The following is a 13,714-nucleotide window of genomic DNA, read 5'->3' as shown; positions in this document are numbered from 1 at the left end:
CTGAAGTATTAACTGGATTGCTGTTGATGAACATGGCAGAAGAGGATTTTAGCCTTACTTTCTCATCTCCTCTCTCCCGTGTCCCTCTGCATTGCTCTCAATAAAATCCAAGCTTCCCAAGAGAAACCTATTATGCAGAGCTTTTCACTTAAAAGGTGGCATTTATCTTATTATAATATTTTCACCTCTGCTCAACAAAACATCTCACTAAAATAAAGCACTGCAGTAAAATAAACGTTACATTTTTAATATCTTTTAAAAACCACCTGTTTGTGATACAGAAATTGGATTCATATCCTTGGAATTCATGTTTTCTAAAGAGACACAGGGATTTCAGTTGCTAAGTTACCTCATATGAGAATCATCCTGTGGATTGTAAATTAAATTATATTTTTGTTGAAATATGACTATGCTTGAATAGTAATGGGATCTCTTGCCATCACTTCTATTAGAGACTCTTTAGAAAATGCCTGAAAAAAAGGTGTTGGGGCACTTTGGCCCTCCCAAACGCCAGTAATGGCTGAAGTAATTTCTTTTTTTTTTTTTCTTTTTTTTTTTTTTTCAGACGGAGTCTCACACTGTTGCCTGGGCTGGAGTGCAATGGTGCGATCTCAGCTCATGGCAACCTCCACCTCCCAGGTTCAGGCGGTTCTCCTACCTCAGCCTCCCAGGTAGCTGTGATTACAGGTGCCCACCACCACACCTGGCTAATTTTTTGTATTTTTAGTAGAGATGAGGGTTTCACTATGTTGGCCAGGCTGTTCTTGAACTCCTGACCTCGTGATCTGCCTGCCTCGGCTTCCCAAAGTGCTAGGATTACAGGTGTGAGCCACTGTGCCTGGCTGGCTGAAGTGTTTTGTAGGAAAGTAGGAGGAGAGCAGCCCTTCCTCCAGGGCAGCCATGATGGCTGAAGTGATTTCTACAATCATGGTAGCTGCACTGGAGGAAGGGCTGCCCTCCTCCTACTCGTCCCTCCCAGCTACAGCTTACAAGATGATTGACTAGAGAGGAAAAAAGCATACACAATAAAAGTTAGCAACCCATACCATATGCCTCCAAGGCAAAGTTACAAAAAGTTTCCTTCTCCCACCCATCTTCTCTTTAATCAAAGCACACACATTCACACACCCAGCCAACAATAATCACAACTATTCATTTGTAGAACAAATTGAGAGATGTTGCAGACTTTGCAACAAGCACCAAAACATTAAGTTAAAAGAGATATCCCTGAAAGACTAGTACTAATAGTTTCAGAGCGATAATGCATATTTATCATATTTCATACATATGACTTACCTTTGCCTTGATAGAAACAAAGACTATTTTAAATCCAACTGACAGTCTTGAATTAGAGCATGAAAACTAGTAAGCCATTCACTCACTTACAGCAAGTTGCTGGGTCTTCATCACTCTCATCGGAGCAGTCCTGCCGAGAGTCACAGACAGATTCTTTGGCGATGCACTGGCCACTAGCGCAAGGGAATTCGTCTGCAGAGCAAAGCTTTCTGGATTGGGCCGGTCCACAGGCATAGACCCAGAGGTGATCAAGCCCAATAAAACTTCTCTGGCTCAAAAGAGTCCCTTCAAAAATAATCTTTAGGAAGAAAAAGATCAATTTATGAGTTTGCAATCTCCTTAATAAGACAAAAAACTAAAGAAGGTTGATAAAGACTACAGTTATTGAGAAAAAGTGTTTAAAGCAACCAAGGCAATATATAGCAAAGTTCCTGTTTGATAAGCTCAACCCATGCTCATAAGACTGATGTAACAAACCTGCATGTTGTGCACATGTACCCTAAAACTTAAAGTATTGAAAAAAAAGACTGATGGAAACATTTGCTCCACTAAAGGCTCAGAGAAACCTCCCAGGATCAGGCAAAACACAAGCATCCCACTTAACTATCAAAAATGTCCCTGACTGCAAACTTATTACTTGGTCATCATCTTTACAGCTCTCTTTCTTTCATTTTCAAGGAAAATAAAAAGTATTGTCATTACTTACAGAACAAGAGCTGTAACTGCATCTGACTTATTTTTTAACTACTGAAATTAGTATTTGAATACATGAGGAAAAATATCAGGCACATGGACACAGACACAATATAGAAATAAAAAAATGTCAGGGAATAAACATAGAACTCTATTCAACTTACATAAAAGAGTAATTTCTTTAATAAGAAAAGAAGTGTCAATTAAAGTAAATAAATCTTGTCACCAATTGAATTGCTAGCTTTTCTGGAGATAAGCAATATTAGCAAATGAAACAACCACACATTGTGGTCAAGTGTAAGATAATGTCAAAGTATTAGTATTCCTTGAGTTTCTACCAAGAGCAATTATTACTAACACCAAAAGTGCAGAAGTATAAATAGCTGACTGTATCACAAATAACTAATTATTTGCTGTTGAAAACATTAGCCATGAGCTACAGAGGACTATTTCAATTCAAATTAATGAAAATAAAATAAAATTTAGTTCCCTCAGTCATAGTAGCCAAATTTCAATTGTTCAATAGCCTCATGTGATCAGTGGCTACCATACTGGACGTCAGATATAAATCATATCCATTATGCAGAAAGTTCTATAAAACAGCACTAAATGTGGTTAAAATTCCAGTCAGATACTAAGAATTAAAATTGACTTCCTTCAGTTTCATCCAGCTTAAATTTCTGAATAGATTTTCTTTTCAAAACACAAGGGATAGGCCAGGTGTGGTGACTCACACCTGTAATCCCAGCACTTTGTGAGGCCAAGAAGGGTGGATCACTTGAGGTCAGGAGTTCAAGACCAGCCTGGCCAACATGATGAAACCCATCTCGACTAAAAATACAAAAAATTAGCCGGGCGAGGTAGCACATACCTGTAGTCTCAGCTGCTTAGGAGGCTAAGGCAAGAGAATTGCTTGAGCCCAGGAGGTGGAAGCTGCAGTGAGACAAAATCCCACCACTGCACTCCAGCCTGGGTGACAGAGCAAGACTCCATTTCAAACAAACAAACAAAATACGAGGGATATATATTTGTTTGTTCATGAATAATTACTTAAGGTCAAATTTTCAGTTTGTAAATATGTCTAACAATTTGGTTTAGAAAATAATATTAAATTTAAATCATATCCAACAATAAGAAAACTTTGTATGCTGCCACATACTTTTCCCATAATGAATATCATACATGTAAAAATTATTAATGTGGCCGGGCATGGTGGCTCAAGCTTGTAATCCTAGCACTTTGGGAGGCCGAGGCGGGTGGATCACGAGGTCAGGAGATCGAGACCATCCTGGCTAACATGGTGAAACCTTGTCTGTACTAAATATACAAAAAATTAGACGGGCGTTGTGGCGGGCGCCTGTAGTCCCAGATACTTGGGAGGCTGAGGCAGGAGAATGGCGTGAACCCAGGGGGCAGAGCTTGCAGTGAGCAGAGATCCCGCCATTGCACTCCAGCCTGGGGGACAGAGCGAGACTCCCTCTCAAAAAAAAAAAAAAATTATTAAGGTATAGCTGTATATTTTCATAGCAGCAAGAGATAAGATATGCAGAAATGATGTCAATTTGAGGTTCAAAAATTGATGGGTTTAAACTTAGATCTCAAAGGCCTATAATTATTGAACAGCTAATTACATTACATATCCACTTGAGAACCTGGAATAACTCTCAAATTCATTTTCTTTACATTTTACTTTGTTTTATCTTTGAGTTAAAACAAAATTTAATCTTCAGTTTATGAAAAAAGAAACTTGTTTAGTACCTGAGAAGTTATAAAAACAGGTATCAGCCTACAAAAATTAAATAGTGTCAAAATGTTAACTCAATAGGCTGTGATAGGATGTATAAATGGAATATCACTATAAAGAAATGAAATTGGTTTCATAACCCACACATATAATCAGTATCATCATTTTATACTCACACTCCAGCATAAATAAACTTATACATTCCATATATCATGTTGGTGCAAAAATAATTGAGGTTTTGGCCATTGAAAGTAATGGCAAAAGCCACAATGGCAAAAGCTGCAATTACATTTGTACCAACCTAATACAACACAAAACACCAATTTAATTTTTAAGAGACAGCATTCCTATTGAGACTATGTATGTTTCATATGTTTCTTGGTGTAGATAGAGCTATCCATATGTAATAAAGATATGAATTATTGCATTCAAAACATTTGCCTATACTCTGCTAAGTTTCAATACCAGTTTACTATTTATCTACTTGATAATGCAATTTGTTTCCCTGGGGCAAAGCATGGTGCTGGGGAGCAAGAAAGGAAGGCTGTGGAGAGTGAGGAAGCTGTGAACAAGAGTGGATGCACTCTACTTCCCCTGCCATGGGAAATTTGGTCTCAGAAGGAAAAGTACAATTTAAAAAGTAGGCAATCACTCTCCCCAAATATACAAGTACACATCCCTAACTTAAATGCTAATTTAACTTTAGCAGTGCATGATCAATTTATTACTGCAAAGCTAAAACTTAAACCATGATAAAAAAAATGCTTTTTTTTTCTTTCATACCTTAAATGTCTTCAGACCTTCCGGTATTAACACATCTGCTTTCACCCATTGGCTGTGAGTTGATATGTTGTATGTCCAAAATATTTCTTCTTTCTTTGATTTGAAGAGAAAGACATCACTCATCCCCCATATTCTAATCTTCACATTTACATACGTGATCTCTTAATTACATTTTAGTAGGTATTACCTTACCTGTATGATATAAAGTACTAGGAAATCTGAAGTCTTGGTAGTAAAATTGAAAAAAAAAAAAAAGAAAATGAAGCATGTTTATGTAGTAAAGCTGCTTTTTGTAGATAAACAGTATTAGGATGGAACAAAAATTTGGATGAAATCTTTAAAAAAAACAGTACTACGCTTCAAAAATAAAATTCTAAATAACAGTTAATAAAATCAGCAATTTAAATGTTGATCTCAATAACATTATTACATTTTGTAATATTGCCATGATACTAGAAAAGAAAAAGATTACAGGCAAACAATATAAAGGTTAAAAATGTTATCAGATGCATTTTCTGCACAATTTCAATTTATACTAAATATTTTTTCCTATGGAAACATTTGGTCCAAGTTCCAAACAATACAGTTATTTTCTGAAAATTATATTCTTAATTTGGTCAGTCTATCAAAGGCCTATTTACATCTTTTAGAGAAATCTATGTCATGCACCTGTACATTTTCAGATTGCAAAATGTATGTAAAATTGTTACTACATGCTATGAGTGTAGTAACAAGCCTTTACTGCATTCAAAACATGTATTGAGTGTAAAAAGCTCAATAAAAGTCTATAGTGAAACTTCCTCTCTACTAAAAATACAAAAATTAGCCAGGCATGGTGGTGGCTGCCTGTGATCCCAGCTACTCAGGAGGCTGAGGCAGGAGAATCACTTGAACCCGGGAGGCGGAGGTTGCAGTGAGCCATGATGGCACCACTGCACTCCAGCCTGGGTGACAGAGCATGAATCCGTCTCAAAAAAGCTAAATAAAATAAAAAAGTCTATAAGGTACTCGAAATTTTGTCTACGGCATGTATGGCATTGGCATTATGATTTATGATGATGCTTTTGTACTCTGAAATCTTATTTTTATTTACATTTTATTAGACATTCAAATTGCATTTCTTCCCAAAAATAGACCAAATTGTTCATAATGTTTACATATAGAATGCATTGATTTGTAGGTAACAATATGGTAAAAATGTGAAGATTGACATAATTATGTCTCAGGTTGAGCTCTGTGCCTGGCTCTGCCCCACTTTCCAGCATGAGATAAAAAACAGCCCTGAAAGGCAACATCTTGTTGTAATCCAAATGATACGTGATATCAATATTTGTCTCCTCACTCAGCTTCACATATTTTATGCATGCCCAAGATTTTCTAAAAATGAATCTACTTTCAACTTAGTCCTGCACCCTCAGATGCCTACTCTAAATTTCCAAGTTCTAAATATTTCAGAAGATAGTCTAAATCCATTACAATTTACTTCTTTACTTATTCATATCAACTGTGAAGATTTCTACAAGACAATGAAGCACATGGGGTGGACATATTTTTGGCTGATAGCTTTCATGGCGGATCAGGATGAACTGCAGTTATAAAAAGTTGAGACAAGCAACTAATTTTCTTCTGCTTATTTCTTACAGAACTTCAGTTATTTAGCATCAAAACACTTACACCCTCCACAGATGCTTTTAATGACACCTCTTGGCAAATTGCATTCACCACTTTCCCCAGCTTTCATTTTATGAAAATAATTTAGAGCTATTGTGCTCCTTTTTCACACTGACTAATTGATTCCCTTCTGCTCCCCATGAAGATGGGTGCACTTACATTTTTTTAAAAAGTGAGCAGTGTTCTTTCCAAACTTAAATGGTTTTTCATAAGCCAAGTTCATAGTACACAGTGAATGAGATCTAGACTTTTCTATACATTTTCCAGTCTGATGGCACTAGCAATGTTTTGTAAAAAGAATTTATTCTAAGTGAAATCAGGCTTCATTTTATTTCTGTTCTTACTCTCCCTCTTTCTAGTTACTTTTCACAGGTGTTAATGTAAAAAAGAAATCTCCAACTCAGCAAAGCTTTTCAAGTGATGTTCTACTTTTATCTTAAAATCAGTAAATAATTTTTTAAAAATATATCTTTGCTCCCCCAGTCCAGGATCAAGAATGCTGATTTACCTTTCAAGAAAACTATTTAATGTATTTATTAACACTCTATCTCTTAGAGATGCCAGTCTATGCCCTTCTCTTCCAGTGAAGAAATCAAGAGTACCAAAGTCAATCTTGTTGAGTTTCACTACTTTTGATCACATCTAGGAATAAGGCCATGTAATTTGGTAAAGAATTACAAGTAAATTTGGTTGTAAAGAAAAATTACACGTAAATTTCTTGGTAAATAATTATATGGAAACTCTACACAGAACAAAAGTAAGCTGTTGCTATGAGTATTATTTTATAGATCATGGACGTAGATCTAACCCAAGAATGGTTAGATGGTACAAACTAGAATCGCTACACACTTCAGCTGATTTTAAAGAGTGAACTTTTTATTTAACAACTTGCCTTCACCTGAGTTTTTCACTGCTCAAGTTCTAATGTCCTCTGGAAATAAAGAAAACAACCTTCAGCATTCTTGCTAGATATTTCTTGGCTTACCTGCTCACATTTATAGAGTAATAGATATTCACGACAGAAAAAAGCATTCTATTCATGGAAAGATGTAAATCATCATTTTCATCAAGAGCTATTTTTTTAAATGATAGGTTTGGAGTCCTTTTAAGTGTGTGATAAAACATTGACTTGGGACTTAAATGTACTTTGATACAGATTTTGCATCAGTGAGTAACTTACGTATAGAGGATAGCAAATAGTGTCAGAAAAGACAGGACACCTCACAGGATACTAACGAATCAAGCATCAGTCAACAGTCTCTAAGATGTACAACCATTTGGTTCTGGTAAATACACCAGATCATTTCCCTATGATTAACTTATTTTCTTATAATATGAGAGACACAATCTTGATAACTGTATTACTGATTAATAGAGTTAATGAAGTGTGGTATCTAACATCATTTATATATGATGTAATACTTGAAGCCAATTTGTTTTCACTCCTTTCTTGTATAGTTCTAAAGCCGCCAGAATGGCACTGCTCATTTTCAGTAATTCCAATCTACATACATTCATAATTACATACATACTAAATACACACATTCGTAATTACACAATACATATACACATTCATAATTACAAACACAATACATACACACATTCATAATTAAATACATAATTCCATTCTACATGCATTGAAACTATTAAAATACATCACTCATTTTCAGACCAGATTAAAATAATCCTCAGGATTAGACCATATTATCATACAAATTTCTACTTAAATTTAGGCTAAGAACTCATTCAATTTTAATGAAATAATTATCTGTCATCTGAAAAGCACTACCATAGGCCCACATATATAATTTAAACATTTTTAACCATAATTTAAACTCAATGAAATTATTCTAGAATTTCTCTAGTATGCCTTTATTGAAGAAGGAGTTGGAAATTATAGAATGTTGCAGATTGCATGGAGGCTCACTGGGATTGGTTCAAACAGCACAGGTGACAGCACTGAAATATTGAGGCATGAATGGTGGAACATACATGCATACAGTTAAATTTTTTCTCTCTTCTTTTTCGGTAAAATTAATCCCACCTATCTGGACAGTTTGTAGTGCTGCAGGAAGGATAGGGCGATGCTGTCTCCTTTTCTTCCTCCCCCCCACACCTTACCAAATGGAATGAAATATATTAAATAGATTGCAGGGCAGTGACTGCAAAGTACTATTGCAAAAATCACAAAAACATAACAAGTTCTAGAATGCCAGGAAAATTATACCTCATCCAATTAAAAAAGAATGTATATACATATGTATATTACTTAATATATCTGTATGTGTGTATATGGATGTGTGGGGAGATGTATATATATCACATTCACATCTATAGACATGTGATATATGTAGATATATATCACATCCATATTTATCTTTATATTTACATCTATATGGATGTGTAGAGATATATATCTATAGCTATAGGTATCTCATATCAATATAGATGTAATGTGAATCCATATAAATATGGATACATAAAATAATAAATGTTATTTGTTATATATTATATTACATATAATTATGCATTATATATTATTTATTAAGAATATATTTATTCATCTCCAGTTTCTGGCAGAGAGTTCCCAAAAACCTGTTAATTTCCTAATCAATAGGGATGTTAATAGAATCTTAGGGGACTCATCACCAGAAAGATCAAGTTACGATTAGAAGCTTGGAACTTTCAGCCCCACCTCTTCGGGGAAGAAGAGAGGGGCTGGAGATTGAACTAGTAATTGATCATAGCTATGTAATGAATCCTCTATACAAATTCCTGAAGTACAGGTTTCAGAGAGCTTCCAGATTGCTGAATGCGTGCTGGTTCCTGGAGGGTGTACACCCGGGAATGCATGGGAGCGAAGCACCACCCCTCTTCCCACATACCTTGCCCTATTCATCTCTTCCATATGGTTGTTCATCTACATTTCTAATAATAAATGGGTAAACATGAGTAAAATGTTTTCCTGAATTCTGTGAGCCATCCTAGCAAATTCTCAAACCTAAGAAGGAGGCCACGGGAACTCTGATTTATAGGTGGTAGGAAAGAGGCACAACTCACAATAGAAAGCTTGTGACTGACATCTGAAGTAGGGGTAGTCTTGTGGGCCTGAGACCTCAACCCATGGAATCTGTACTATCTCCAGGTAGCTAGTGTCAGAATTGAGGCAAATCATAGGACACTCAGTTGGTGTCCGCTAGAGAAATGAATTGCTGTGTTGGAAAAAAAACATGCATGTGGTGTCAGAAGTGAGATATTGGGAGCGCTGAGTGTGTAAGAGTAGAAAAAGCAGGGTGTTTTCCCATACTATGGACTCAGCTGTCAGTTTGTTTTTATCTGTTATACTAATTGGAGTACTCACTCAACTTTACACTTTAGAACGCATTGAGCATATTGGACAAGGAGAGAGAGAAGAAGGACTCACTCTACCCAGTGTGCCATTTTTCAATATTTAATCGATAATTACCAGTCTTAAAAATTATGTCTACTGCTACCCAAACAAGTAAGTTTTAACCATTATATTTATAGTTCAAATGATATATAGATGTAATATCCAAAACAGATCACAACAGAGCTTCAGTACAGAGCTCACAATACAGAATCTCAGCTATCTCATTTTTATTAGATCTATACTTTAATATACTTTCATGAATTTTGAAAACGGTATGAAATAATATTGGGCAAGATATCACATTAACTTTTGTACATGAGAGTGTTCCCTATGCCAGTTTCTTAATAATTCTTTTTAAAAGTATACCAAATAAAGTCAAGTTAAAGAATAAAAGCCTATGCCCAACTGAGAAATTGAAACACAAGTTGCCAAGAGTTAGAAACTTCATTGATTCCATGAATTTGAAATAAATGCAACTTTCTTCTTACCTTATTATTATACAGTCTTACTCTCAGGACACTGCTTTCCATAGCATAATAGAATTGAAGATGACAGCTCTTGCCCAGGCAATGACACACAGAGCTATTTAGGTAAGCCCTGCTGTCTAAATGGTTAAGAGTGAAAGCATGCTTAGCCCCTACCCATACATAATAACCTGAAAGATAAAACAAAAAGAAGCAATTTAGGAAAACATTAGCTTCTTTCTGTCTGACTAAAACTATTACATTTCTAAAGTTTTCAAAACCAGACTTAAAATACAAATATTTTACTTAAAAGGATAGAATGCTTTCAAATGATTACATCAACTACAAATAACAGGTTTTCATCGTTATATATTATTTCTAATATGTAGAGAAATCTCCCAATTTCTATAAACAAAATTTGATAATACCCTTTTGTAAAAATTCAAGATTCCTATAAAAGAAACCTACATATACAAATTGCTATACCACCAAATTATTGTCATTTTCTTTTAAATATCACAATTCAATCCTTTTTTTAATCAAGAATTTCTCTTCATCCTTCCCAGAATTCTTGCCCCTCTGGATGATTTTTTGATTTACTTTTCGTAGAAAATCCTTTATAGTTTTAGGAAACACAACTTAAAATGCCTTCTTTCTTACCAAGCCACATGGAGGTATGAGATATCTACAGTCCTTTTAAATGTCACCTATGGATTTTGTTTTACATAAAGATACTGTATATAAGTTTTTCCCCATCTGATATTTAAAACCAATTTGAGCTGTTCTTGAACTTCATAACATTGACAACACAGATTTATAAAGAGATTTCTATAATTTTACAACTTCATTTTCAAAAATAAAGTCTGAAATTGCTTCTTCATGCTACTGAAACTGCTACATGTCTCTGATGTTTATTTAAAAAGAAGTCTCCAAGGAAACCCAAATACAACAAGAAAGACAAAAACAGGAACGTGAGACCAAATTTTAGCCTCAGATATTTACAGCTACAGCAAATACTAAGCATAATATAATCTTTAGCTGGATAAACGTAATGTAAAAGCTTACACTATTTACATTAATGTCTTTTACACAGTAAATCATGTCTGACTTTCAACAAAAAATTACAAGGCACCTGCAAGGCAAAAAGCAGTTTGAAAAGAGTAATTCTAAAAAGTAAAGTCTATTAATCTTTTTGAAAGTAGTCTGTACACTATTCACAATAGCAAAGACATGGAATCAACCCAAATGTCCATCAATGATAGACTGGATAAAGGAAATGTGGTACATATACACCATGGAATACTATACATCCATAAAAAGGAATGAGATCATGTCTTTTGCAGGAGCATGGATGGAGCTGGAAGCCATTATCCTGAGCAAACTAATGCTGGAACAGAAAGCCAAGCACCACATGTTCTCACTTATATGTGGGAGCTGAATAACTTGAACGCAGACACAGGGAGGGGAACAACACACACTGGGGCCTGTTGAGGGGTGAGGGGAGGGAGAGCATTGGGATAAATAGCTAATGCACACTGGTCTGTTTTTTTTTTTTTTTTTTTTTTTGAGACGGAGTCTCGCTCTGTCGCCCAGGCTGGAGTGCACTGGCGCGATCTCGGCTCACTGCAAGCTCCGCCTCCCGGGTTTACGCCATTCTCCTGCCTCAGCCTCTCCGAGTAGCTGGGACTACAGGCGCCCGCCACCACACCCGGCTAATTTTTTGTATTTTTAGTAGAGACGGGGTTTCACCGTGGTCTCGATCTCCTGACCTCGTGATCCGCCCGCCTCGGCCTCCCAAAGTGCTGGGATTACAAGCCTGAGCCACCGCACCCGGCCTGCACGCTGGTCTTAATACCTAGGTAATGGGTTGACAGGTGCAGCCAACCACCACAGCACATGTTTACTTATGTAACAAACCTGCACATCCTGCACACGTAGCCTGGAACTTAAATAAAATAAATAACAACAATAATAATATTACTGCTACCTCCAAAAAATAAAAAATAATAATCTGCACACTAAAATATATAAATACAATGCTAAAGACAGCAAAAACTAATTATATTTATAAATTGCACAAAAAAGAAAATTTCATACAATTCTAATACATGCTATTAAAAACATATTAAGATACACTAGGAAATAAATAAGAAAATATTAGCAAGTATAAACTTAAAACAAAAATAATAAATTAAGACTTTAAATTAAATGTCCAATAGGCAGAATATAACCTGGACTAGCCATAGTGTCAAAGAGAAAATTCATGTACCAGAAGCCCTGAAATGTAACTCAAAATAGAGTAAATTATATAGAAAATAAAAAGGAGCAGTCAAGTTATGGAGTGTGAACATTAGTTGTGTTTAATAGAAACTCAAGATGAAAAGATTAGAGGGAGTAAGAGAGAATTACTTGAATAGAATAACATAATTTCTGCAAGTGATGATATGTGTGCATTCTGAGCATTAAAAATTAAACATATACTCATTCCTGCACTCATCACACTGAACTTTTCAAATAACAAAGATAAAGAAACATTTTTAAAATCTGCATTAAACTGGGCCGGGCGTGGTGGCTCAAGCCTGTAATCCCAGCACTTTGGGAGGCCGAGGCGGGCGGATCATGAGGTCAGGAGATCGAGACCATGGTGAAACCCTGTCTCTACTAAAAATACAAAAAAAAATTAGCCAGGTGTGGTGGCGGGCACCTGTAGTCCCAGCTACTCGGAGAGGCTGAGGCAGGAGAATGGCGTGAACCTGGGAGGCGGAGCTTGCAGTGAGCTGAGATCGTGCCACTGCACTGGGCGACAGAGCGAGACTCCGTCTCAAAAAAACAAACAAACAAAAAAAATCTGCATTAAACTGAAAACCATTACATGCACTCAGACTTCTCCGTCACTATAGCACATATCAGAAGCTAAACAGGGAAAATCACCCTGTACTTAGAAATTAAAAAAAAATTTTAAAATTGTATGACCAGATAAATTATTATTTCGAAGTGAGAACAATTTTAAAACATTTTAAGTTTACAGGTACTATGGGAGCTCATCACCACAGATCTTTTCTAAATAAAAGAACAATTGATTAAAGAGTCAACCTTTGCAATGCAATAAGGGAACCAAGAAGGAAAGCATAAAATCTAAAAAACAATGGTGAGTAAGAAAAATAATGAAACAGATAACCTTAATAATTATAAGTAGCATAACAAGATATTGAACTTAAAACTCTTTATAATGTTCAAATGTAACTCAGAACCAAAAAATAATTAAATGGTAGTTTGGTCTTTCTCATATTCAAGAAGGCAGAAATACTAAAGCACTTTAGGTTTTGTTAAAGAAATTTCATATAAAGAATATATCCTAAAAATTAAGAATAGTCATAACAATAAGATATATAAATTAAAGCTTCCAGATCAGTGAAAAAAATAAAAATAAAAATGTAACAATACTCACCCCTCCAAGAAAAGGAAGAAAGAAAAAAAGCAAAAAGAATAAAAGTAAACAGAAAATACAAATTAATATGTTAGCAAGAGGAAGAAACCCATTGACAACACAGCAGTGTTGAAGGAAAGAGAGAAAGAGAGAAAAGAAAGGAAGGAAGGAAGGAAGGAAGGAAGGAAGGAAGGAAGGGAGAGAGAAAGAAAGAAAGAAAGAAAGAAAAAGAAAGAAAGAAAGAA

At 35.4% G+C, this 13,714-nt stretch overlaps 1 protein-coding gene across 1 annotated transcript in view; it reads right to left on the bottom strand.

The window, feature by feature from the left end:
• MALRD1 (MAM and LDL receptor class A domain containing 1) overlaps positions 1 to 13,714 on the bottom strand; it is a 695,880-nt gene that overhangs the window by 606,088 nt on the left and 76,078 nt on the right. Inside the window, exons 8-10 of the mRNA XM_032166926.2 lie at positions 10,067 to 10,233; positions 4,517 to 4,609; positions 1,387 to 1,594 (exon numbers count right to left, since the gene is read on the bottom strand). Of these exons, the coding sequence (XP_032022817.1) occupies positions 1,387 to 1,594; positions 4,517 to 4,609; positions 10,067 to 10,233 (468 nt within the window). The remainder of the gene's footprint in view (positions 1 to 1,386; positions 1,595 to 4,516; positions 4,610 to 10,066; positions 10,234 to 13,714) is intronic.

Source organism: Hylobates moloch, unplaced genomic scaffold (genome assembly GCF_009828535.3).
Source record: "Hylobates moloch isolate HMO894 unplaced genomic scaffold, HMol_V3 SCAFFOLD_2, whole genome shotgun sequence".
Taxonomy (NCBI): domain Eukaryota; kingdom Metazoa; phylum Chordata; class Mammalia; order Primates; family Hylobatidae; genus Hylobates; species Hylobates moloch.
This window is presented reverse-complemented; position numbering and strand designations above follow the sequence as displayed.